The following is a 25859-nucleotide window of genomic DNA, read 5'->3' as shown; positions in this document are numbered from 1 at the left end:
GCAAAGAGAGGGAGACACAGAATCTGAAGCAAGCTCCAGGCTCTGAGCTGTCAGTGCAGAGCCCTACTCAGGGCTTGAACTCATGAACTGAGAGATGGTGACCTGAGCTGAAGTCAGACGCTTAACCGACTGAGCCACCCAGGCACCCCCATATTGTACTGTATATTTGAAATTTGCTAAGAGAATAGATCTTGAAAGTTCTTATCACAAGGAAAAATGTAATTACATTCAGCGATGGATATTAACTAAACTTAGAGTGGTGATGGTGTCACAACATATGCATATGTCAGACCATTAAGACGGGTGCCTGAAACGAATACAATGTGATGTCAATTTCAAAAAAAAATGTGTATGAGGAGCAGAAGTGGGGGTGGGGAGAGAACGGAAGGAAATAAGCTAAACTGGATATCGGCTACCTCTTGACCAGTAAGTAGAACTGGGGGTTTGGGCTGGGGGGATGATAACTGAAAGAAGGCTTGCCTGACTCACTCTATAAATTTCTGTATTACATAACTCTTTTCTTAAAGTCAGGTTTATTGGGGTATAATTTACATATAGTAAAATTCACCCCTATTAGACATACAGTTCTGAGTTTTGACAAATATAGTCATGTTACCACCACCAAAATCAAGACTTAAAATGTTTCCATTGCCCTCAAAAAAGGTTCTTCATGCAATTTTATGGTCCGTTCTTTCCCTCACCCCCAGCCCTTGATCCAATTTTTTTCCTTATAAAACTTTTGTATGGTAATAGCACATTTGTGTACTACCCGTATAAACAAATGTTAATCTCAATAAGGTTATTTTTCCTCATCCCTTTTTCACACATGTTCATTTCAGGGGGGAAAAAAGACAGGAAATATAAACATGCAAATGGGAGGTAACTTCCAAAAACCTCTCGGTGCATATTTTTCCAACTTTCTCAAATAGACATTGAGCCGATCCAGGCAGCTCTGACACACTCCTTTAATATGTTTGCTTCCTACTCTCCAAATTGACTCACAGACTTTCATTTGCCTTAGTAATTGACTTGTTATCCCAACAGCCTTTATTGAATGAAGTAATGTGAGCTTCTGTGGTCCTCGTGATTGACGGAAGGATCTGTATCCTGACGGTGAAGGTGAGGTGAAGATAAGAGACATCTCAGAGGTAGACTGGACACAATTCAGCTGCTGGTTGGTTTGGATCGTGTGGGAGACGAGCACTAAATGGGGATGCTGAGGTCCGTCACTGAGCATTGAAAGTTTCATGATGTCATTGCAGAAACAGGAGAGGCTGGTTTTAGGGGCAAGATAATCGGTTTGGGTTTAGCATGTGGGGCTTGCAGGAGGCTCAGGTGTCATCAGAAATACCTCTCTGGATTTGAGAGAGGGTCAGGGATGGAGCTATGGATTTCAAATTCAACAAGAGATGGTTGTTGAAGTCAAAGTAGTAGATACAGTCACCAAGGGAAAAGTACAGAGGGGAAAATGGAGACTTGAAGGTGACCTTGTGAATAGCTCCATCTCAGGGGCAGTGGGAAAAAGAAAATATGCTGGTGATGGGGGAAAAAAGGAGGGGCCATCAAAGAGGCTGATAAACATTCAGAAAGTGAGTGTCAGAGAAGGGGCTGGAATCCACAAGGAGTTCAAGCCAAAGAGCGAGAACAGAATAAGAGCTGCCATCATTAAGATGGTTGTGCACATACATCAACACATTGGGGCCAAAGTTGGTCTGCAGAAAGTGAGAGGACAGAGCCTCCCAATCCTCTACAAGGACCCGAGACCCGTGGCTCTCACTTCCCTTGCACCCTTTTCTTCTTTGATCTGGGCGGGGGGTGGTGGGTGTAAGAACATGGAGGTCGGCAGGATGGTACTCTCATCTGTTGAACAAGGAGGAAAACTCCAACCTCACACACTGTGTCCCAGCAAGTGTATAAATGTCACACACAAAAAAATCAGATGGGGCCCCTGACCCCCAAGCAAAAACCTGGGGTGGATAGAATAATTTGCACCAATTCCAGACTTCTCTGTTCTAAGTCACCTGAGCACCCGCTGCCTGGGGGCTTTTTCTAATTAATTTTCTAAACTATCATTCCTTTTTTTTATGTTTATTTTTGAGAGAGAGAGAGAGAGAGGGAGAGAGAGAGAGCAGGGGAGGGCAGAGAGAGACAGAGATACAGAATTCGAAGCAGCCTCAAGGCTGTGACTTGTCAGGGCAGAGCCCGATGCAGGGCTTGAACTCAGGAACCATGAGATCATGACCTGAGCTGAAGTCGGATGCTCAGCTGACTGAGCCACCCAGGCTCCCCTCTAAAGTATCATTTCTTTTTTTTTTTTTTCTCAGTGAATTATTTTATTTTTTTAATTTACATCCAAGTTAGTTAGCATATAGTGCAACAATGATTTCAGGAGTAGATTCCCTAATGCCCCTTACCCATTTAGCCCATCCCCCCTCCCACAACCCTTCCAGCAACCCTCTGTTCTCCATATTTAAGAGTCTCTTATGTTTTGTCCCTCTCCCTGTTTTTATATGATTTTTGCTTCCCTTTCGTTATGTTCATCTGTTTTGTGTCTTAAAGTCCTCATGTGAGTGAAGTCCTATGATAGTTGTCTTTCTCTGACTGACTAATTTCGTTTGGCATAATACCCTCTAGTTCCATCCACGTAGTTGCAAATGACAAGATTTCATTCTTTTTGATTGCTGAGTAATACTCCATTGTATATATATACCACATCTTCTTTATCCATTCATCCGTTGATGGACATTTGGGCTCTTTCCGTACTTGGCTATTGTTGATAGTGCTGCTATAAACATGGGGGTGCATGTGTCCCTTCAAAACAGCACACCTGTATCCCTTGGATGAATACCTAGTAGTGCAATTGCTGGGTCGTAGGGTAGTTCTGTTTTTAGTTTTTTGAGGAACCTCCATACTGTTTTCCAGAGTGGGTGTACCAGTTTGCATTCCCACAAGCATGCAAAAGAGATCCTCTCTCTCCGCATCCTCGCCAACATCTGTGGTTGCCTGAGTTGTTCATGTTAGCCATTCTGACAGGTCTGAGGTGGTATCTCAGTGTGGTTTTGATTCGTATTTCCCTGATGATGAGTGATGTTGAGCATTTTCTCATGTGTCGGTTGGCCATCTGGATGTCTTCTTTGGAGAAGTGTCTATTCATGTTAAAGTATCATTTCTTAAGGCATATATTCTGTTTTTTGTACTCAACATCATAGCAATTTAGACATTTTTTTTAATGAGTTGCTTTACAAATACTCTATAGCTTCATGTTCTTTTTCCCCTGTTGGGGTCTTATGGATATCTTTCCTTTCTTTGGTGTCCTGGATAACTAGAGAGTGGGCTTTGGCCAACAGGGAGGAAGTGAAGGTTACCCTCTGCACGGGAGTCTTCTCTAGCATAGAGCCACTAACAGAGTTTCTCAATAACCCCAATCACTCACTGCCTACCCTACCGGTCTAGAGGCACCCCACCCAGCAGATTTGTTTCGTGCTCATTCGAGTTACCCACAAGTAACTCAGGCCCAACAGCAGCAAGGCCAGATTATGACTCAGAACCCCAAAGCACGTTATTGTCCTCGTAGTTAATTGGCACCTTTTGCCCTGATTGCTTTACCTGAAATGGCCAAGAATGGATGTCTAGGTTCAGCTGTGAGCAGCTGGTCTCTGCCAGGCCGGGAGCTGGCATTGGATGACAAGCTGGCACTGAGAAAGGGCGGAGGCCATAACGGGTAAATCAGCCGAGAAGCATAACCGTAATAGTCTACCACCAGCACCCCACAACACACGTGCATGGGGCGGCAGCTCGTGAAATGTTTTTTATGTGCTCTCCTTTGGGTTTCACCCAGCCCTTAAGGCAGCCAGGCCAGGGGGCCTATTAAATCGCAATTTTACACAAAAAGAAGCAAAGTATTCGTAGCACCATTCACAAGAGTCAAAAGGTGGAAACACTGCAGATGTCATTCAACTGGTGAATGGATCAACCAAATGTGGTCTGTCCATAGAGGGCGGGAATGTTGTTCAGCCTGAAAAGGGAATCAAGTGCCGATACGTGCTACAACACGGATGAACCTCGAAAAAATGATGCTAAGTACAAGTAAGCAGACACAAATATATTGTACGATTCCATTTATATTAAATATCCAGAATAAGCCAAAGCACAGAGAGGCCAGATTACTGGTAGCCAGGGCCTAGGGTGGGGTTGGGGGCAGAAGGAAATGGGGGTGACTGCTAACGGGCACAGGGTTTCCTTTTGGGGTGATGAAAATGTTTGGGTCGAGGTGATGGTCGTACAACATTGTGAACTAAATGCCACTGAATTGTACGTGTTAAAACAGTTTAAATGATACATTTTATGTTATGTGAACTCTAACTCAATTTTTATAAAAGTGAAAGAAATCAGCCTTCAGTAGCTTAAGAAACTTGCTAAAGTCACTGGGGCCAGTGTCCAGACCCAAAGTAGGTTCGGGGTTTCTGAGTCACAAATCAATGGTTCCATCTCTGGTAACTGTGATCTGTTTTGTTTTGTTTTTTCCCCTCTACGTTTGGGCGCTTTTTTGGATTCTATACATAAGTGAGATCATACACCTTAAACTCACACAGAGCTGTGTATCAATTATATCTCAATAAAACTAAAACAAAACAAAAAAACACCCAAACTCAGTGCTTCGTCTCACACAACCTGCCTTTCAGCAAACCAAACAACCAGCCAATGAAAAACCTAGGGTTTGTGCCACAGTGAATGAGGCCCATATTCCATGACCCGTGGGATAAAAAGATAGTACCTTCAGATATCCCAACAGCGGCAAAATGTTTAGTATTCAGATGAGTGCTTAAAAGGGGTATGCAACTGTATGTTTTCTGTGTGCACACGTATGCTAGAGGCAAATGTGTGTTTATGTTTACTGGTATAATTATTAGCAGATATTGGGTTTGTCCTGCGTGCTAAGTGCTGGAGACTCAAACCAACACGAGAAACATTCCCTGCCTCCAGCGCTTCTCGTTAGGGACCAGTCTAGGTAGGGACTGGGTAACAGCACAGGACGCTGTATGCTGAGAATACTCTCTGGAGAGGTGGTCCTGGAATGGCGGGGTCAGGCCAGCCAGGTGGAGAGACGGAAGGATCTCTCCCTCTGAAGGAGAGGGAGGCGAGTTTGAGGAGGTACTTCGGGATTACATCCCAGGTCGAATTCATATCTCACGGTGTTTGCCAGAGGGAACCTCTGGCAGTGTCTGAGCAGGGCGATGCCACGCACTGAGTGAAATGTTCGTTCTTCGTGGTGTTGAAGGGGGACTGGAAGGGCTGGGGCTTGGCGGAAAAGAGACTGTCAGAGCCATTGCAGGAGTAAGCGTGAGGGGAGAATCCGAGTTAGAGAGTGAAGTTCAGTTTCGGCAAATATTTACTCTGCGCCTCCAGCGTCAGAAGCTCTGTTCGGAGCAAAGCAACAACCACGTAGGCGAGACGGGGCCTTGAGCTGCTCATGTCTAGTGGCAATGGAAGAAGGAGCATTTAACCTTAAAGTGAAAGAGAACTCGGCTCCTACCTGTACTCCTCATTAGCAGTGTGATTTGGGGTCTCATTTTCCTCATCTACCAAAGAATTAAGATTGAGCCATAGTCCTTCTCTTGGGCCACTTTTAACTTTAACATCTTTGCTTTTTAAAAATTTTTAAGTGTTTATCCATTTAAAAAAATCTTTTTAATGTTTATTTTTGAGAGAGAGAGACAGAGACAGAGACAGAGTATGAGCGGCAGAGGGGCAGAGAGAGAGGGAGACACAGAATCCAAAGCAGGCTCCAGGCTCCGAGCTGTCAGCCCAGAGCCCGATGCGTGGCTTGAACTCACAAACCGTGAGATTATGAGCTGAGCCGAAGCTGGATGCTTAACCGACTGAGGCACTCAGGTGCCCCTTAACTTTAACATTTCTAAAATGAAAAGGAAGTGAGAGGCGCCTGGCTGGCTCAGTTGGAGCTGTGAGCAACTCTTGATCTCAGGGTCATGACTTCAAACCCCACATTGGGTATAGAGATTACTTGAATAAAATAAATGAACTTTAAAAAAAAAATAAAAGGAAAAGGAAATATAGGAGATGCCTTTTAAAGGAGGAGGGTGTGGCATAGGTGTTGGGTGACTCTAAGGTTTTGGATGTTGGGGCCAGGTGAGCCGTAATATCATGATCTTGGGTGGCTCAGTTGGTTAATAAGAAGAAATAAGGCAGTCCGGAAGGGGCTGCTGACCTAAGGGAAAGCTGAATTCAACTTTTCCTCTGCAATAGTTTTTTTAAGCTTCCCAATACTTAAAAGACAAAAGCTGTCAGTCAAAATCGTTTTAAAAACGCACTGTTCACTGATTACAAGAGAGAAATATAAACATATGATTATGGAAAAAGTAAAAGTAAAAAAAAAAAGAGCACGAACAAATATATACTAGACTTGTGCTTGCCAAAATACAGCTGGTATAGGAATATTAAATAGACAGAAAAGCAGAAACCATTAAAAGAGATGAACAGATTTACTCTGTAATGATAAAAGGTTAAATTCACAGGGAAGGTGTCACAACTTTGCATTTTTTTTGCAACGAATAATAAGGCCCCATATATATGTATATATGCATGTATATTTTTTAATTGAATTTATTTTTTTAATTTACATCCAAGTTAGTTAGCATATAGTGCAACAATGATTTCAGGAGTAGATTCCTTGCCCGCCCCAACTTGTGCTCTGTCTCTCTAAGTCTCTGAAAAAATAAATAAATGTAAAAAAAAAATTTTTTTAAAGAATGCTCATAGGGGCGCCTGGGTGGCTCAGTCGGTTGAGTGTCCGACTTCAGCTCAGGTCACGATCTCGCGATCCATGAGTTCGAGCCCCGCGTCGGGCTCTGGGCTGATGGCTCAGAGCCTGGAGCCTGCTTCTGGTTCTGTGTCTCCCTCTATCTCTGACCCTCCTCCATTCATGCTCTGTCTCTCTCTGTCTCAAAAATAAATAAAAAAAAAAATTTAAAAAAAATGCTCATAATAGAAAAGAAAAAAGAAAAAAACTCAAGCAGAGAAAATGGGTAAATAAATTCATATAGTAGAATATGACGCTGCTCTGAAAACTGGTGAACTACAGTGACCCTCAACAGCATGGATAAATCTTTTTTTTTTAATTTTTTTAAGTTTATTCATTTTTGAGAGACAGAGAGAGACAGAGCATGAGCAGGGAAGGGGCGGGAGAGAGAGGGAGACAGAGAATCCGAAGCAGGCTCCAGGCTCTAAGCTGTCAGCACAGAGCCCGACGTGGGGCTCAAACTCACGAACTGTGAGATCATGACCTAAGCCGAAGTTGGACGCTCAAACGACTGAGCCACCCAGGCGCCCCCAACATGGATAAATCTTAAAATGATATTGAGTCAAACATGCAAGGCCACATAAAGTAAAATACAGTATCATGTGATTTTCATAAAACTCAAAACTAAGCTGATCTAAATAATATATTGTATAGGCATATACACAGATGTGATAAAAATATTTTTAAAGTTCATTTATTTATTTTGACAGCGAGAGTGAGGAAGGGGCAGAGAGAGGGAGAGAGAGAGAATCCTAAGCAGGCTCCACACTGTCAGTGCAGAGCCCTATGTGGGGCTCGAACTCACGAACCACAAGATCATGACCTGAATTGAAGTCAGACGGTTAACCGACTGAGCCACCTAGGTGCCCCAGACGTGATAAAAATATTCAAAATAAAAAGCAAAGGAAGGATAAGCACAAAAGCCAGCACCGTGATTACCTCTTGGGGAGAGGCAGAGATGAAAGTTTTGGAGTATAGAGGTACGTGCAGGTGTTTTATAATGTCCCAGCTCCCAGGTTGGGAGGCAAATTCACTGAGTTGAATACATTGTTTTTGCTTTGAAATTTACATACACTCTTTTGTTTGCTTTCAGAATATTTTTAAAGATTAAAGAATTAAAGATAACAAAATAATGTTTAGCCCACCATGCACACTATTTTTTTTTCCACTGAAAATGTCCTGGAGATTATTCCCTATCAGTACATACAGATCTACCTGGTTCTTCCTAACGGCTACATAACCTTTCACAGTGTGAATGCATCATCGGTTATTCAGTTAATCCTCCATTATGATGAACACTGGGGTTGTTTCTAACCTATAAGCAGTGTTGCAATTAATACTATTACATACACATCCTTATACAGTATATCTGTAAGGTCAAATTTCTATAATTGGAATTACTATGGTAAGTGTGTTACGATTCCGAATAGATGCCTTAAACTACGTGGTCAACTTCAGGTGTTTAAGGCAATGGTGTAACATGCAAACGGCGAAGTCCCGCAGACTGCTTTTGCACAGGCAAGGTATTTGGAACAGAAGAGGTGTGGAAATGGGGTGAGGGTGACTATGCATTCACCACTTGAGAAAAACATTTGTGACCTAAGGCCTCCGGGCCTGTTGGACAGCAGTTCCACCCAGGCTAAGCCCAACTCTTGCCTACTCCCTGAGGACGCACGGGGAGAGAAGTAGAAGGGAGAGAAGAAAGGGACAAGTGTCCTGAACTTGGATACCTCTACTGTTCGGGTGGCCCCTAAGGCCTCTGGGCCAGGCTTTCTCACAGGGCCAGCTGGGCACAGGTGCCCAGTCCCAGGAGAGCACAAAGGTGACCCTGAAAATATCTTCCTGAGAGAGACAGATGCTAGCTGGATTCTCTGTTCTCCCCTCGGGGTCCTCCCCCCTCTCCCCAGGACAAGATTAGAATGAGGCAGTCACTCTGGGTGCACAATTTTTGTCTGTGCCCAAAACACTTCACAATCAAGATAAAGAATATTTTAACGCAGTGTTTTTAAAAATTTGAAATTAATGCAAAAAATCCACGGTGAACACAATACCAGAAATTTAAATATTGAAGACAAGATCCAATCGTGCACTTAACCAGCTTGCTTCTCTCGCCTCACTAGCCCTGGTTCCAATAAAACTTTATTTACAAAAACATGATTTAAAAAACTATTCTATATTGTTGTGATAAAATATACACAATGTAAAAGTTACCATTTTAATCATGTTTCAGTGTACAGTGGTATTATATAGTACATTCACGTTGTTGTGAACATCTTTTAAATATTACATTAAAATATTATATATTGTGATTACCGGCTTCGAGGGCGTCCGAGCCCAGAGCCTCACTCGCCTTACTCGAGTCCTCGCCCTGCCTCCCCCACTCCTCGGCCCCTCTAGGAGCCTGAGAATCGAAAGCTGCAAATTTCTCCCAAAAAGACAGCAGCAGAAGAGTTACTCCAGTAGCGATCACGCCACCGAGGATGTCCGTCCAGGCAGCCACCCGCGACAGGAAGAGTTGCTCCGCCTGCATCCGCCCGTCCCCTTCGATCTCTTGCGACGGGACACACCTGGCCGGCGCGCCCTCTACCTGCCCGGGGCCACCTGGCTGCCCGCCCCCCTCCTCCCCCCGCAGCGGGTGGCCAGCCCCGCACGCGTCGCCCAAGCTTCCTGCGGGCCAATGGGGAAGAGGGCGCCTCCGGGCTCGAGCAGCGTCCGGCCGAGCGGCCAATAGGAGAGCGGCATGCAAATGAGCAGGTGCGGTGGCGGCCGGCCCGTCAAGGCGGCCGCGGCTCCGGGGATGTTAGAAGCAAGCTGGGCTGCCGCCGAGCAGAAGCCCGGGCTTCCAGCTGCGAGCTCCGCTCTCCCGCCATGGCCCCCGCTCCGCCCCCCGCCGCCTCCTTCTCACCCGCCGAGGTCCAGCGGCGCCTGGCGGCCGGCGACTGCTGGGTCCGCTGCGGGGCCCGCCTCTACGACCTCACTGGCTTCGTGCGGCACCACCCGGGGGGCGAGCAGCTGCTGCGGGCGCGGGCTGGAGAGGATGTCAGCGCCGACCTGGACGGGCCGCCGCACCGGCACTCGGCCAACGCGCGCCGCTGGCTCGAGCAGTACTACGTGGGCGAGCTGCAAGGAGACCCTCAGGTACAGCCCGGCCCGGGGTCGCACCCCTCTACTCGCCTTCCCCCCTCCCCCACTCTCCCCTCGCCGGCAAGCCAGGTTCACCTGCCCTCTAGGAGGACCCAAGGTGACAGCCTCCGCCCTCACCTTCGCTTCCCCCTTCTCTCCAGGTAACAGGTCACGACCGGTCCCCCTCACCAGGACTTGCCCTTGCTCTCCAGCATTTCCCCTGAGCGGCTTCTATCTGCTCCCTCCTTCCTACTTGTTCCTTCTGCAGCCTCTGCCATCTGACAATTTGGATCACCTTTTACCAGCCACGCACACTCTCAATCTTTCCTTTCTTTCCTGTTCCCTTGTCAGCCTCTCCCCCTTTGCATCCGTCCTTCACTTCTGTTGAATAATTGCTTCATCCTCACCTGTGCTCCCTTCCCCACCTCACCCTGCTCCTGCTTCCAAAAGTTACGGATCCGTTACCCTTCTCAGCCAGTCTGGATTTCCTGGTGCTGCCCTGTCCGGCACTAGGGCTTCCCTGGATCGCTAGAGGTTAGGGCAGTGTCCGGGGTGGACTATGTCCTTCCATCCCTCAGTATTGCTTGTCTTGGATGCTGGCATGGGGGTCCAAAAGATCGAAATGACAAGACTAAGCTAGTTTTTTAGAGGAAGGGGGATTAGCACCGTGAACAGCATGCTGCCATGCGGTACAGCCTCATTTCGGTAGTTAAACCTCCAACTGATCCTGGGGTAGATTTGTTATCCCTATTTTACGATGTGGAAACTGAGGCTCGAGCAGGCTCTGTAATTTGCCCAAAGTCAAAGAGCTAGTTAGCACAAAAGCCAAATGTACCTGGCTGCAAAATCGATTCCATCTCCATCCCAAGGATCTCTGGGATATGGGAGATGGCCCCTATCCACAGGGCTGCAGGTAGGCCGAGCCAGAGGCAAACTGCCTCCTTGGGCCTTCCCCAGGTTCAGCTGTGGGACTGGTGACAGCGGGGCCATCGTGCTTGGGCATTATGCTGACAGCCACTCCCTGCCTCTAGCTCTTGCTTTCAGGGTGGGCCCAGCAAATGCTTTTAGATCTTTGGATAAAAGGACTTGCCTCTCACTGTTCCTGGCGGCTCTGCACTGGACCACCTTGTTTAATACTTCAGTCACTTCTTCACTCACTGGCTTGGTCCCTTGATGGTTACCAGCATTGAGCTGGGTAGGCCTGGAGAGGCGCCAGTAATCAGCACCACTACAGTCTTCGTAGAGCAAACAGGCTAATGAGGGGACGTACTAACTGCATAGTAATTAATTACCTAGTGCTATCAGAATATGGATTTGGAGGTGAGAAGTTGAAGGAGAGCTTTCTTGAGAAAGTAGCATTTGGACTGAGAGCTAACCATAGATAGGGTATTAGCCTGGTGAAGTGTCGTGGGAAGAACATTCCAGACAGAGGGAACAGCATGTGCCAAGAAGGCTTTGAAGGGTAAGGGCTCAGCAGTCAAGGGGCAGAAATAAATCCAGTGTGGCCAGAGGCTGGCGGGCATGGAGAGAGAAGGGGGAGGAGGCCAGAGGTCAGCCAGGGCTACATCACGCAGGGCCTCCTCGGTCGTGGGCAGGATTTGGGACTTGATTCTAAGAAATGACAGAAAGCCAGGGAAGGGATTCAGGAAGGGGTGTGCTGTGGTCAGATTTGCATCTTTGGAAGATCGCCCTGGCTACAGTGTCAAAAGGAATGCAGGGAGCCCAAGTGGGTGTGAGGAGGCCAGGCAGGAGGCCACCGCGTGGACCGGGCAAGAGGAGAAGGCACGATGGTGGCTGTGACCAAGCGCAGAACGGGGTTGAATTGGAGAGATTTCATAGGTAAAGCACCAGGGCTCAGCGTTCTGCAATGGGAGCCCAGCTGAATCTTGGAAGTTGGCGTTTGGTGCCAGGTCCTGAAGGGGCAGAGGTTTAGCCGTGGATACAACTGAAGCTGAGTGCAGGAAATGAGAGGTTGGGACCGGAATACTAGAGACTTCCAGGCTTGTGATGGCTGCTGGGAGCCACCCTCCAAACTCCCAACCCACCCCCCTTCCCCAACAGTTGCCCTAGATGGCCCCACCCCCCATGCTTTTGCTTTGCTCTGCCCTACCTGACCCTCAGGGAGGACTCAGAGAAGACAGCGACCAAATTTGATATCTACCCCTGCACTCCCCTGTTACCCCAAAGGTCCCAATGTGGCCATGTTGCAGGCATCTTTATATCTGGGCCCCAGTCTGAGGATATGGGAAAAAAACCTAAAAACTAGTAACACACTTAAAAACCCATGGCTCAGTTTCCGTAGTGTAGTGGTTGTCACGTTCGCATCACAAACCCATGGTCAGACTTGACCAGGAGCCATACTTACCCCATACTGCAGTGGTGGCCTGTCGGCTTCTGTCTGTAGATTGCTATCCTGGAAACTGGTATAATGTTGTCTTTAAACTGAGGGAGAAAGGTAGTCAGAGGAGAAATCTGGAATGTACCTGTACCTGTACTGAGAGAAGCCCTCTTCTTAAGGCCTGAACGGAGACTTTCTGTTCTTTTCTCTGGCTAAGCCCTTCAAGCACCCCCTATATTACTTCCTTCACCTCCCTTCTCTCCTCCTGCCAGGCCATGGATGCTGACTTCTGTTGAGCTCAGAGCCTAGCTTCTGTAATGTGAGGACCAGGTGGGGTGATGGGAAAGGAAATGTCATGACCCAGCTCTTTGTTTGGAGTTCATTTCTGAATCGTGCCCCTTGGAGGGGTCCTTGAAGGAGAGTGTCCTGGGGCTCTGCTGTGAAATCTCCAGGGAGAAGTCCCGGTCCCTTTGGTTTCCCCTGTTCCCCAATTTGCCACACACCCCCTCACACACCCGTGTGTACTCTGACACACACATTCACACTCACGCAAAGGCACACACACACACACACACATAAAACAAGTCAAACTCGTTTCAGCCAACATACTGTGGGGATGAAACAAAGTCTGCTGTGGCCGTGGTCTCGGACTTGAGAAAGCTGAGCTGCCTGCCCTGAGCAAGTGACAGAGCTATGGCTGAGCAGAGAAGTCAGGCCCCCTTCTCCTCCTGGGCCCTCAGGGGCTAACAGGGTCAAGCTGCTCAGTCCAAGCTCAGATACGAGCAGCACTCTTCCAACTGGAGCTCATGTTGTTAGTGGCACATGAGGTCCATTTACTGAGCTGCAACCAGCATTTAAAAGGAATAAATAGGAAAGGAAGGAACTTTGGGTTCATATCTCCTCCCAAGATCGTAGATACTGTGTTTCCTGGACTTGGGTCATCCATGAATCACTGTCAAGTTTTGGGTTTTTTTTTTTTTTCTGAATTCGTATACCCCTCGAACTATTATATGTAATATTTAAGTAGACTCACTTTTTATTTTACCATTTACTCACCCTAAGCAATAATACCAGTGAAATCACAAGTTTTACATGCAATTTAAAACAGAGAGCTATTAAGGTAGGAAAGGCTCATCCCTTGTATTCCCTAAAATCATCTTGGGTACCATCAGTGGAGTGGATATCATACTTCAGAAAGAAGAATAGCTTCTCCTTTTTTTAAAAAAATTAATTAATTTATTTTGAGAGACAACAGGGGAAGGGAGAGGGGAAAGAGAATCCCAAGCAGGTTCCGTGCTGTCAGCGCAGAGCCCAACTCAGGACTCGATTTCACAAACCATGAGATCATGACCTGAGCCGAAATCAAGAGTCAGATGTTTAACAGACTGAGCCACCGAGGCACCTGGGGTTCTGTGGGTCATCTTCTGGGACTGGTGAAAGAGATGAATTTGTATGTAAAGTATACATGGTTGTGCCTTTTTCTAGTGAGAGAGCTACAGCTTTTATGATAGTCCAGCCAGGATCCTCCCCTCCCTCTGAACCTGCCATCAAGAGGCTAATAACTGGGAAAGGGTGGTTCCTACCTCCCCATCTTACACACACGGATGCCCCAGCCACTGTTGTCAGGTAACCCGGATGTCTGAATATCTCTGGGTGCCGTGTCCTAATGCCACAGGGTGCACCCGTCTCTGGGCGGCTGAGAAGTCCTCGGCCTCTGCCTTGTGTGGTTCTGCCAGCCTTTGGAGGCTGGCCATTCAGAGCTCCAGGGCTTGAGTAACTCAATGGGTAGGATATCTAAGTGCAGGAGGACTCAGAGTTCCCACCCCGCCGCCGAAACTGCCCTTGTCGAGGTCATCGGGACCTTCGCCTCACTAAAGCCGGTCACCAGTTTGCACCTTGCCTCACCTGGCCTGGCAGCAAGTTTTGATGTGGTCACCAATTTCCTTCCTTGATACGATTTCTTCATGGGCTTCCCGAGACCACACCCTTTAGTTTTCCACTATCATTTCCTGTGGCTGCTGTAACAAATTGCCATAAACTCCGTGACTTAAAGCAACACGAATGTGTTCTGTCACGGCTTAGAGTTCAGAAGTCAAAAATAAGTCAGTAGGGCAGACTTCCTTCTGAAGGTTCGAGGGAAGAATCCATTTTCTTACCTTTCCCAGCTTTTAGAAGCTGCTGGTATTCCTTGGCTCGTGCCCCCCTCCCAGCAATTGCATTGCCCCAACCTTTGCTCTCATGTCTCTTCTCTGACTCTCGTGCCTCCATATTTTACTTCTAAGGACCCTTGTGATCACACTAAGCCCACCAGAATCATCCAGAAAGCCTCCCCATCTCAAGGTCCTAAATTTAATCATATCTGTGAAGTCCCTTTTGCCATGTAAGGTAACATATCCACAGGTTCCAGGTATTGGGACACAGACTGGGGAGGAGGGCTGCTCTACCTACCTCACCACCTGTACCCCCCTCCCTGGTTGTTACTTCTCAGTCTCCGTTGCTCATTTCTCTTGCTCCTCATTTCAAAGAAACATTTGCAAAGTTGAAACGGAATCATACATTGTGCACTCTGCCGGATGGCTGCTTCCACTCAACACTATGTCATGGGAGATTATCTGTGTTTTCCCTCCTCGGAACAGCAACTATCCCCATTCTGTCCTGGAGAATCCAGGGCTGTAGAAGGGGGGGAAACGGGGACTAACTAGAAGGACAGAGTGGATGGCTTGCACAGACCACACACTGATCCGCGTGAATTTCCTGGTCTTCCTTCCAGGATGTCTCCCCACGACTCCCCTACTTTGGCCAGAGCCCCGCTCCGCTCATTCTTACAGCAATCTCCCAGGCAGGTCTCTCCCTGCCAGTACTTCCTACACCCTACTGCCTGGGACCTTTTCGTGTTACAACAGTAATCCTAAGCCCTCGCGGGCTCCTCACCGCCACCTGGTTTAAGTCCAGTTCCAATGCTCCTTCTTCCACAGAGCTCCCCGCACTTTGCCCGTACCTGTGTTACAGTGCTCATGATGTTCTTCCTTATTTACTGTATTTTCACTGTGTGTCTTATCTCCTCAACTAAACTATATACCCCCACCCCCAGAACTGGACTCGTCTGATTCATCTGGGTTTCTTTAGGACACAGTAGCACACTGACGAATGCCAACAGAAACTAATCAGTGTTTGAATAAATGAATGACTGCGCTGCTTGGGAAATTGAGGCATGTGCCCTACTGAAAAGGAAAGCGGGCGGTGGGGGGCGGGGAGGTGGGGGCGGCGCCTGGGTGACTCAGTTGGCCGACTGTCTGATTCTTGATCTGAACTCAGGTCATACGTGATTGCGCGGTTCGTGGGCTTGAGCCCCGCATTGGGCTCCATGCTGACAGCATGGCGCCTGCTTGAGATTCTCTCTCTCCCTCTCTCTCTGCCCTTCCCCCACTTGTGCATGCTCGTTTTCTCTCTCTCTCTCTCTCTCTCTTTCTCTCAAACTAAATAAACTAAAAAAAGAAAATGAAAATGAAAGTGGTAATATTAGCACACACAAGATACTTCAAGAATTACAAAGTTAAGTCTCTTTCCAGTTCCTCTTTTTGGCTAAAAGAGTTGGGAGTTTGATGGGAAGGATGGAGGGCTATCAAGTGAATCACTCATTTCTGCCTTCGCCCTCAGTTATTCTCAGCCAGAGAGAGTTGACAAAATGTCTTCCATACCAGGCTACTGCCATTCACCCATGCCCATGAGTCTGCCTACAAGACAAGAAGTGAACCATAGACAATCCCAGTCAAGGGGCGCCTGGGTGGCTCAGTCGGTTAAGCATCTGACTCTTAATTTCAGCTCAGGTTATGATCACGTGGTTTGTGAGTTCATGCCCCACCTGGGGCTCTGCACTGACGGTGCAGAGCCTGCTTGGGATTCTTTCTCTCTCCCTCTCTCTCTGCCCCTCCCCTTCTCATTCTCCCTCTCTCTCAAAAATGAATAAATAAACTTAAAAAAAAAGAAAAAAGAAAAGAAAATGTCAGTCAAGAGCCTCCTTTGCTGTCAAGGCTGTGGCCAGCCCCATGTGGCTGTAAGTGCCTGTATGACGTGCTCAGGCAGGACCTGGGCTGCCTGGATTTCCAGTTCCGTTTACTCTTTCCTGTGTCTTGTCATGCAAATCTCTCTAAAGTGTGTGTCTCGGAACAGTAGTTCCCAAACTTCTCTAATCGCCACTCATCTTGCACGATATGATGTATAAACCTCGGACTTAGGATTTTTTGTTGTAAAGCATAATTCTCCAAATACTTTGTTTTCTTGCCTTGATTGTATATAGCAAAATATTTAAATACCGGTACCAGATAAACAAATTTGGGGGGATTTGAAGTATTTGACCTGTGATTCATATAGATACATCGTAAAGTCCTGTCATAGGAAAACTAGTAGCCAGAAATTCCGTTGATAAAGAACATGTGACTACACATGTAGACTAAACCATGCAATCTACAACAAACTTGACTGATAATTACCAACATGAAGTAGTCTTAATTTCTCCTTTAAAGGGAACAGAATTTCAAAGGAGTAGAGTTCTGGTTCTCTACATTTTTTCTGTGCCCATTAGAACCTTCTCAACATTGCTTAGCATTGCATGGTGCTCAGATTTCCCCCTGGAAAGTGGAATCAGGGTTTTTAGGGATCTCTAGTAATGGCTAGTTTTAGTTTTATAAGTTCCAGATGTTAATGGTCCATAATAACCCACTTAGTTCCTAAGATCTAGTCCTTAGCCTTCTATCATAATGAAAGGCTATGAAACGGGCATCATTTATCCACAAGGATGAAAGATAGACCTCCAATCTTTAAGTCAATTCAAGGCCCCCACTGTGAGACTGACTGCTATGGAGGAATATTAAGGGTCACCTATATGGGACTGAATCAAGACTCTGTGATCCTGTACACCACCCCCCACAGGCCAGAAAAAGGTCAGACTAACCTGATTTAGTGGTTATCCCAGCAAGACCCATTGGCCTGCCAAGTGTAATGGCTTTTGCAGGTTGGAAAACAAGGTGTCATAAAAAATTCAGTTGTTCCTTAGACCTACATGGGAAAGTCTTTGACTCCTAGGAAAGAAGGTCACTTGAAATGAATCTACTTTTTTTTTTAATGTTTATTTTTGAGAGAGAGAGAGAGAGAAGAGTGCAAGCAGGGGAGGTGCAGAGAGAGAGGGAGACACAGAATCTGAAGCAGGCTCCAGGCTCTGAGCTATCAGCACAGAGCCCATCACAGAGCTCAAACCCACGAACAGTGAGATCATGACCTGAGCCGAAGTTGGATGCTTAACCGACTGAGCCACCCAGATGCCCCAAAATGAATCTACTTTAAATGAAGACCAAACTTTCATAGAAAATGGAGCAGGGGTTTGGGAGAGGGGAAGTGATTATTTTTTTAAAATGAAACGGAAGGGGTACCTGGCCGGCTCAGTTGGTAGAGCATGCAACTCTTGATCTCGGGGTCATGAGTTTGAGCCCCACATTGGGTGTGGAGATTACTTTTTTAAAAAGGAAAAATTTAATAACAATTAAAAAATAAAAATGAAACTGAAAATTGTTTTAGTTTATTTTAACCTGACAGCAAAATTAAGATTGCATTCGTGGGCAGGTCCTTTGAGCAAATACCGAATCAAGCGGTGTGCTTTTTGTGCACATGTGTGGTTTTTCTGACAAAACTGTATGAAAGTGACAGTGGGACATTCCAAACTTCACATTGTTCACAGCATGATCATAAAGAGAGTCATTTTAGCTAGAGTATTTAAGAGCTGAGGATCTTTCTTGATCCTGTGATAAACAGGTCATTCATTCATTCTCTTTTGAAGAGCCTCGTCCTTTGTGGGTAACCTGTGTTTCAGCGTCAAACAGCCCAACTTTGCCAAATCCTTATTTTGCAGTAGAATTGTGAGCAAAACAGTTTTCTTCAGTTTCACGGACTTCATTAAATTCTTTGTATTTTTGCATTAATTTTTTTAAATTTTTTTCATTTTTACCATTTATTTATTTTTGAGAGACAGAGACAGAGCATGAGCAGGGGAAGGGCAGAGAGAGGGAGACACAGAGTCTGAAGCAGGCTCCAGGCTCTGAGCTGTCAGCACAGAGCCCGATGCGGGACTTGAACTCACAAACTGCGAGATCATGACCTGAGCTGAAGTCAGACACTTAACTGACTGAGCCACCCAGGCGCCCCTTGGCATTGATTTTCAATTTCACTTTGCAGTGAGCTTGCATTTCGTTACACTGTATATTGTCAGATGATAGCAACCCCAACCATCACTTTGCCTAGGTAGACTGGGGATTTGGGGGAGGCGGTGGTCAATCTGAGCAGGAATCAAATTCATAAATGGTCAGCTGACTTGTGAATAGCTGTACATTAAGAGGATTTTTGCCATTCTTTGCAACTTGGATGTTCAGGGACTCAGATAAAGAACACTTGGATAATAACGATGCCTCTAGGACTAATAGTAACACATCCAAATTTGTATAGCGATTCACATTTTTCTAGATATTTCTCATAGATTTCTAGTTGAACCCTCAAGGTAGGTGGGGCAGATATCCATTCCCCCATTTCATAGATGAGAGACCTATAGTTCTGAGAGATCCCGCAATGTGGCTGGTCTCTAGGTGCCCAGTATTTCCAGTGCATACACATTAGGGACAAATCTTAGGCATGAGATTAAACCAAGGGGCATCTTTTTCTTACTGATTTATAATCACTCCTTACATGTAAAGGATATTAACCATTTCCCATCATATGTATTACTATATTTCCTTCAGTTATTTGTCTTTTGACTTGTCTAATGTTTTTTTCTCTATTTAAATCTTTAAAATTAAACCTTTAAAACATAAAACATTGTTTTATCATTCTTAGAAAGGACACCTCTACTTAAGATTTTGTAGTTGCCTAAATTTATTATCTACCTGAAATTTTTTTGATATCAGGAAAAAAAATAGAGTATTTTAGGTTTATATTTTTCAGATGACCAGCTGGTTATCCCAATAGATTTATGAAATAATTGTTTTTCCCACTGGCTGAAAAAAACACCTTTATCACACATCAACCATTCACAGATATACTTTGGGCCATTTGGGGGCTTTATTCTGTTCCAATGAAATCATTCGTTTTTCTTTAGGTTTTAACCATTAAGGTTTCCTCCCCCCACCGCCTTCCTTCTGTTCCATTCCAGCCAGGATTTTGCTGTCACATGTTCCACCAGAGAAAGCAAAGGGCAGGACAGGGGCTGAGCATCATTTCTGGGCCATGTTGCTGGTGCTGGGGAAACAGTCTGACTTTCAGACACTGGGGCTGCCTGGCCTGCCCTGGACCCTGAGGTCGTGTGGCGAGAGCCCGGAGGGAGTTCAAGGAAGCTCACGCAGGCGACAGGCCCCAGGCACCAATACTGGAAGGGAGGGAGGCATCCAAAGTGGGTGTCCAAGCGGTCATGGAATGGTAGCGATTTCAGCGGGGAATGCAGGGGCGGGGAGGGGTGTGGTGAAAGCGGCATTGCCGCTGGAGCTCTGCACACGGATGGGTCCTGTGTGCCCCCCCTGCAGTGTGTCCGCAGCCCCTGGCCGGAGGCTGGAAGAGCAGTGAAGCAGCTGTATTTGCTAACAGGGAACCTGGTGTCTTTCTTGCAAAGCGCTGTAAATCTCCACCTCTTGTCCCTCCGGCCAAGGGTCATGGAGGCTTTTGCCCCCACCTCCCTTCATCAAGATCAAGTGAGAAGCTTATTAAAAAAAGATTCCTGGGTCTTTCTGGACTGACGGAAATGTCCTGCATCTTGACTTGGACATTGGCTGCCAGGAGGCATGTAATTGTCAAAACTTATCAAACTATACACTTAAGATCGGTAGTTTTTTTTGTTGTTTCATTTTGTTTTGTTTTTGTTTTTACTATATGAGAATTAGACCCAGTTTTTTTAAAGGGAAGTAAATAAATTTAATACTTATTTAGTAACTCACTCCTGTAGATACGACCTCATGATGACAAATGCTAGTGTTGATACATACAAAGCTTTAAAGATTGCTTTTACAATAAGACCCTGTGGAATGTAAATGGTAGGACTTTAGGTAGTGGGGATACTACTCTGTGTTCACCGGAGATTCTTTCAGCTGGACTGCAGTTTAAAATGTTTCAATAATAAAGCATTGGAAAAAAATACTAAGTAGTTACATTGTAGACATCACACAGAGAAAAATTCTTAAAGGAACAGTGGAAAACTAAAAGAAAAATCCACAGCGCATGCACATTTAAACGCAACAAAACATTACATTTCTAGTAATATTGTATTACTTTCTCAAGAAGCTGTAACAAAGTACCACAAACTAGGTGGCTTAAAAGGAGACATTAATCATCTCACAGTTCTAGAGACTAGAAGTCTGACTTCAAGGTATGGGCAGAGTCGTTTCCTCCTGGAGGCTCTGAAGGAGAATCTGTTCCTTGCCCCTTTCCTGGCTTCTGGTGGGGCGGGCATCTCTTGGCTTGTAGATTATACACTCCGATTTCTGCCTCCATCCTCACAAACGCGTCCTTGCCTGTATCTCTGTGTCTGCATCTCCAAATTTCCCCACTTCTTTTGAGGACACCAGTCATATTGGACTCACAGCCCCCTTTAATCCAGTAGGACCTTAAACTAACTGCATGACGGCTTCAGGTACCCTCTTTCCAAATAAAGTCGCGTTCACAGGTTCTAGGTAAACATGAATTTGGTTGGGGGTGGGGGGGGTGGGGGCGGGGGACACCATTCCACCCAGTACAGATGTCACCAAACAACTCTACCACTCGAACAACCTAGATGGAAGCAAGTGTGGTATGCACTACAGAACTGTGTTAGATTTCAGGAAAATTACTCTAGTAGCAACAGAGGTTCAAAGACTGAAGACTTGGATGACAAGTTTGATGTTTCATTTGAATGAAAAAACATGCATGTAAACTAACTCAAAGAATTACTTAGCATAGTATATTATAATATGTAATTATATGAGTATTTATATTATATATATTATATTATATATTATAAATATTATATATTATATATATTATATATATTATATTATATTATATTATATTATATTATATTATATATATTTTTTCTCCTGGGGGGCACCCCTCAAATCTATAAAATTGAAATCTCTGGAAGCGAGATTCCAGAAATCCGTATTTTTAACAAATACTGTGTGTGGCTCAGACGCACTGGAAAGTTTGCAGCCCACTGCCCTAGAAGGCTCGGGGCAGAGGGAAAATAGGGATGGAAAACTGGGAACATGAAAGTTTCTCGGTGGGCAGGTCTCTCGGGAGTCCTGAAGAACCGGCATCCCCAGGCTCCTGGTGTGGCGCTTGTCACAGAGCAGTTGTGCAGACAGACCACCCTCTCACCCACCCATCCAGAAAGAGGAGGAGGCTGGGGTCTGCAGTCCAAGACCTGTGCCCTGGCTGTGTGATGCTGCGTGACTCATGCGAACGCTCGTGGCCTCGGTTCGCTTATTCCCTGCGTCCCTACCAGATTTGTGTGGCTACAGTGAAATCACGTGAGATCTGTGAGACAGAACCGTGTAGATTAAACCAAAATAGGGTGATGATCAGCCCCTTCAGCCCCAGCTTCTGCCGAGAAAAGGTAGATTTCTCTTAGGCGGCAAGAGATAGATGTTTTCAGAACCCGAGTTGCTACGTGGCTCAGATCCTCTTGGGCAAAGCCACGCACCCCCCAGAGGAGCTGGAGGGTGGTGACATCCTAATCTCCCAGTGTGGCCCCTTCCCCCAGCTAGGGCCTGTGGGGTCTGTTCCGACCTGCTGCCCTCATTCTATCTTCACCTGGACAAGTGAACTGGACCGAGGAACTGACCACCGTTAGGACCGGATGTCTCCAAAGGTGAGGCTGGCAAAAGCCTCAAGTGGCCCCGGGGACCTGCAGGCCTGCCTTCCTCTGCCTACCATTCCTTTCCCTGTTCAGGCACAAACACAGATGACGTCTCATGCTCAGACTGAGTTCAGTGCTGAGGATAAAAAGACAACTGATCGCTGCCTTCATGGGGTATACCTGCCAGTGGAGGGGAGGAGACAGATAGGACAGTTAGGGGTGGTGACAAGAGCTACAACAGGATATCATATTTTATATAGACTGTTATAGTCTATGTGTATATACATATACATATGTGCATATATTATACAACAAAATAGATCATGTATTTTAGAACAGGGGCTGTGACAGAGTAACAGCTACAGCTTCTGACAGGAGTAGTCTGGCAAGTCTTCTCTGAAGAACTGATATCTGATGGAAACAAAGGAGTCGTCATAAAGGAGAACTGGGTAAAAAAGCAAAAAAATTCTAAGCAGAAGGAACAGCAAGTGCAAAGGTCCTGGGGTATGTGGCATCAGGAATCCAAAAGGAGGCTCTTCTGCTGCTACAGCATTGCAGGTGAACAGGAGTGTGGGGTGGGGTGGAGTGGGGAGGGAAGCAGGAGCCCTGCCTCTGTAGAGCTCACAGTCATCGCTGGGGAGGTTCGATTTTATTTCGAGACTAGGCTGGAAGATTTTAAGTGGAAGACTGACAAAGTGGGTCTGTATTTTACTTGATTGTTCCAGCTCCCTTGTGGAGGGTAGGTTGCAGGGGGCCAAGAGGAGGAGCAGGAAGAGAGCTAAGAAGACATCGCTATTGTCCAGATGACAGAGGGAGGTTGCCTGGACTGAGCGACTATTGAGACAGAGGAAGTGTCTAGGGATTGGAAATGTCTTGGAGGTAGAACCACTACAACTTGCTGATGGACCAAACGCTGAGAGTAAGAGAAAGAGTTGAGGATGATGCCAAGGTGACTTGAGTAACTGCGTGGTTTGATATATGGGAAGTGAATGCTTGGGTGTAAGCCCAGATTTGGGGTGGGGTAATCAAAGTCCCTTGGGGCCACATTGCGTCTGAAATGCCAAGGAAACACTCGGGTAGAGATTTTAAGTGGTAGTTGAATATATGAGTCCAGAGCTATGCTCTCCAATATGGTAGCCCCTTGCCACATGTGGCTTTGTAATTTAAAATTAATTAAAATGCGATAAAATCAAAGTTCAGTACTTCAGTTACATGAGCCACATTTCAAGTGCTCAGTAGACATAGGGGACCATATTGGACAGCACAGATCTAGAACATTTCCATCATTGCAGAAAGTTCTCTGGGGCAGCACTGGTCTAGCTAGAGCTGTGACCCAGAGTTGAAAGGTATTTCTCTCTAGGATAATGGTATCCTAATCTGGTGACTCTCGTCCAGGAAGTTGGTATCCCTGTGTTGTTCAACAAATAGTTCCTTCTTGCCCTTGACCACACCAGATTGTGTATTAAGTGATGTCCCTGAGCGGAAGCTATATCAAAGAGGCACTGAACACCCAGAAGGACAGTTTGTCCCGGGATTGTTCAAGGACATCATCCCTTAAAGCACCTTATAGCGACGAGTATAAACACGATGTTTAATGAGCGTAAAACACGGAGTACAGGCTGTAGCTCACCGGGAGACACCAGTTCTCGGACTCACCATGGCAATTTTCTTAGTTTAAGAGATGTGCACTGAGTTTGGAACTAGGTTAAATGAGAGTGGAAAAGAAGACACAGGCTCAGAACCCAACAGTCTTGTGTTCTAGAACTAATCATACCCCTGGAGACAGGCCAGTCAACCTCTCTGAACATAAACATCCTCGATTGTAAATGGGAGAAGTTTCCATGTCCGGGCATGGAGAGAGAGAATAGTTTGCATCAGTAGACTGGAATCCGTAAAAAGTAGCAGGTATAAGGCAGGTTGATTTTTGTCATTGTTATTGTTTTGTTTTGCTTGCAAAACAGTTCAGTGCCTTCTATTATTTTTGGCAATATAATCATCTGTAACCAACGTTGACAATAGCAGTGAATTATCTCTCTTAAACTAGTAGATCGTAAAAGGAAAATTTGGGAATATTATTTCTGGGATAGCGAGATATGAGGTCATTTGTAAACAGTGGTCTTGTTTCTTCTTTTAAAAACAGCAAAACATAGGGGCACCTGGGGGGCTCAGTCAGTTGAGCGGCCGACTTCGGTTCAAGTCATGAGCTCATGGTTCATGGGTTCGAGCCCCGCAATGAGCTCTGTGCTGACAGCTCAGAGCCTGGAGCCTGCTTCCGATTCTGTGTCTCCCTCTCTCTCTCTCTGCCTCTCTCCCATTTGTGCTCTCTTTCTCAAAAATAAATAAATAAAAATATTTAAAAAAAAAACAGCAAAACATAGGGGCACCTGGGGGGCTCAGTCAGTTGAGCGTTCAACTCTTTATTTCAGCTCAGGTCTTGATCTCACAGTTGTGAGTTAAAGCCCCACATTGGGCTTTGTACTGGGTATGAAGCTTCCTTAAAACAAAACAAACAAAATCAGCAGAATATAGTATTTTCAGCATGCTCCTTATAGGACTGGAGCATTCCATGATACGTCCAAAATGTATTTTAACATAGTAGTTGGGCCAGTGAGGAGATAGTATATGTTAGATGGTTTAAATGTATTTTCCTTGCACATAGCACATTCTATAAGCCTGCCTGACATGCTTTGAGGCCTAAGTCTTGAGAAACTACGGTCTAGAAGTGTCCTATCCAGTCCTGCAGGCTGTTGGTGCTGCTCATCGGGGTTAAAAGTCGGGTGCTGTAGTGCCCACAAGGACTCTGTAAGGTGGGACTGAGGAGGTGAGCCTCAGATCTCCTCCTGTCCGCCCTGACCAAGCCCAGGCCCCACCCCCACCCCAACCTCGGGCTCCCAGCTGCCCCAAATCCCAGAGTCAGGCTTCCATTGGAAAAAAAAAACACGTGTCCACTTGACTCAGTGCATTCCTGGGTGTGGTGCCCTAATCTGAGGTTAGAGGTAGAGAAGAGAGGCTCCCTGTGGATGCAGATGGTCCATGGCAGGCAGAGCCTAGTAGAGAATCAAGTTAATAGCCTGAAAATTTGTGGGTGTATTCTGGAGAGATCTGAATAGTGATTTAGTATTTTTAATCCACTGTCTCCCTTTTCTGATGTCCTGGATTGCCCACCTATACGGCTTCTGCTTCTGGTGACAAGGTGGCTCGTGACGTGCTCCATGGGGGATCGTGTCATCAGGGAAAGCAATACCAGGTCCACAGCGAACCGATGTCAAGGACCCTGGAGGCTGGGGTGGTCTGGTCCATGCCCCCACACCTCCTGAGCGGGATAAGTTGGTCACACCCCAGGCACACGTTTGCCACTCGCTCTCTTTTCCTTTCTTCTTCCTATCGTGAATCCAGGGACAGCGGCCAGCAGAGTTCATCACCTTGCAGCCATCGTGGGTGGGTGACAAGTGGGGGTGTTTGGGGGGTGCCTTGTCACCTGCCAGGTATTATTGTCGTTTTTTGGTTTTGCACAGGAAGGCTTTATTTTAAATGTTTTAAGGAGAGGATGGGCCCCAGGGTTTCTGGTTTGGACCTAGTCTGGCAGAGGGCAGCTCGTTAGAAATGAAAGCAAGCAGATCCTGCTGCCTTCCTTTTAGCCCTAAATTTCTAGCTACTGAAAGCAACCACTGGTCCCCTACAGGCCTCAGGGGTGGGCTTGTTAACAAAGAAGCCTTCCC

General features: G+C 46.1%; 1 protein-coding gene across 1 annotated transcript in view; it reads left to right on the top strand.

The window, feature by feature from the left end:
* Positions 1-9685: 9685 nt before the first annotated feature.
* Positions 9686-25859, top strand: part of FA2H (fatty acid 2-hydroxylase) — a 53028-nt gene continuing 36854 nt past the window's right edge. The window contains exon 1 of the mRNA XM_007099133.3: positions 9686-9955. Coding sequence (XP_007099195.2) covers positions 9686-9955 — 270 coding nt within the window. The remainder of the gene's footprint in view (positions 9956-25859) is intronic.

This window comes from Panthera tigris, chromosome E2 (genome assembly GCF_018350195.1).
Source record: "Panthera tigris isolate Pti1 chromosome E2, P.tigris_Pti1_mat1.1, whole genome shotgun sequence".
Taxonomy (NCBI): domain Eukaryota; kingdom Metazoa; phylum Chordata; class Mammalia; order Carnivora; family Felidae; genus Panthera; species Panthera tigris.
This window is presented reverse-complemented; position numbering and strand designations above follow the sequence as displayed.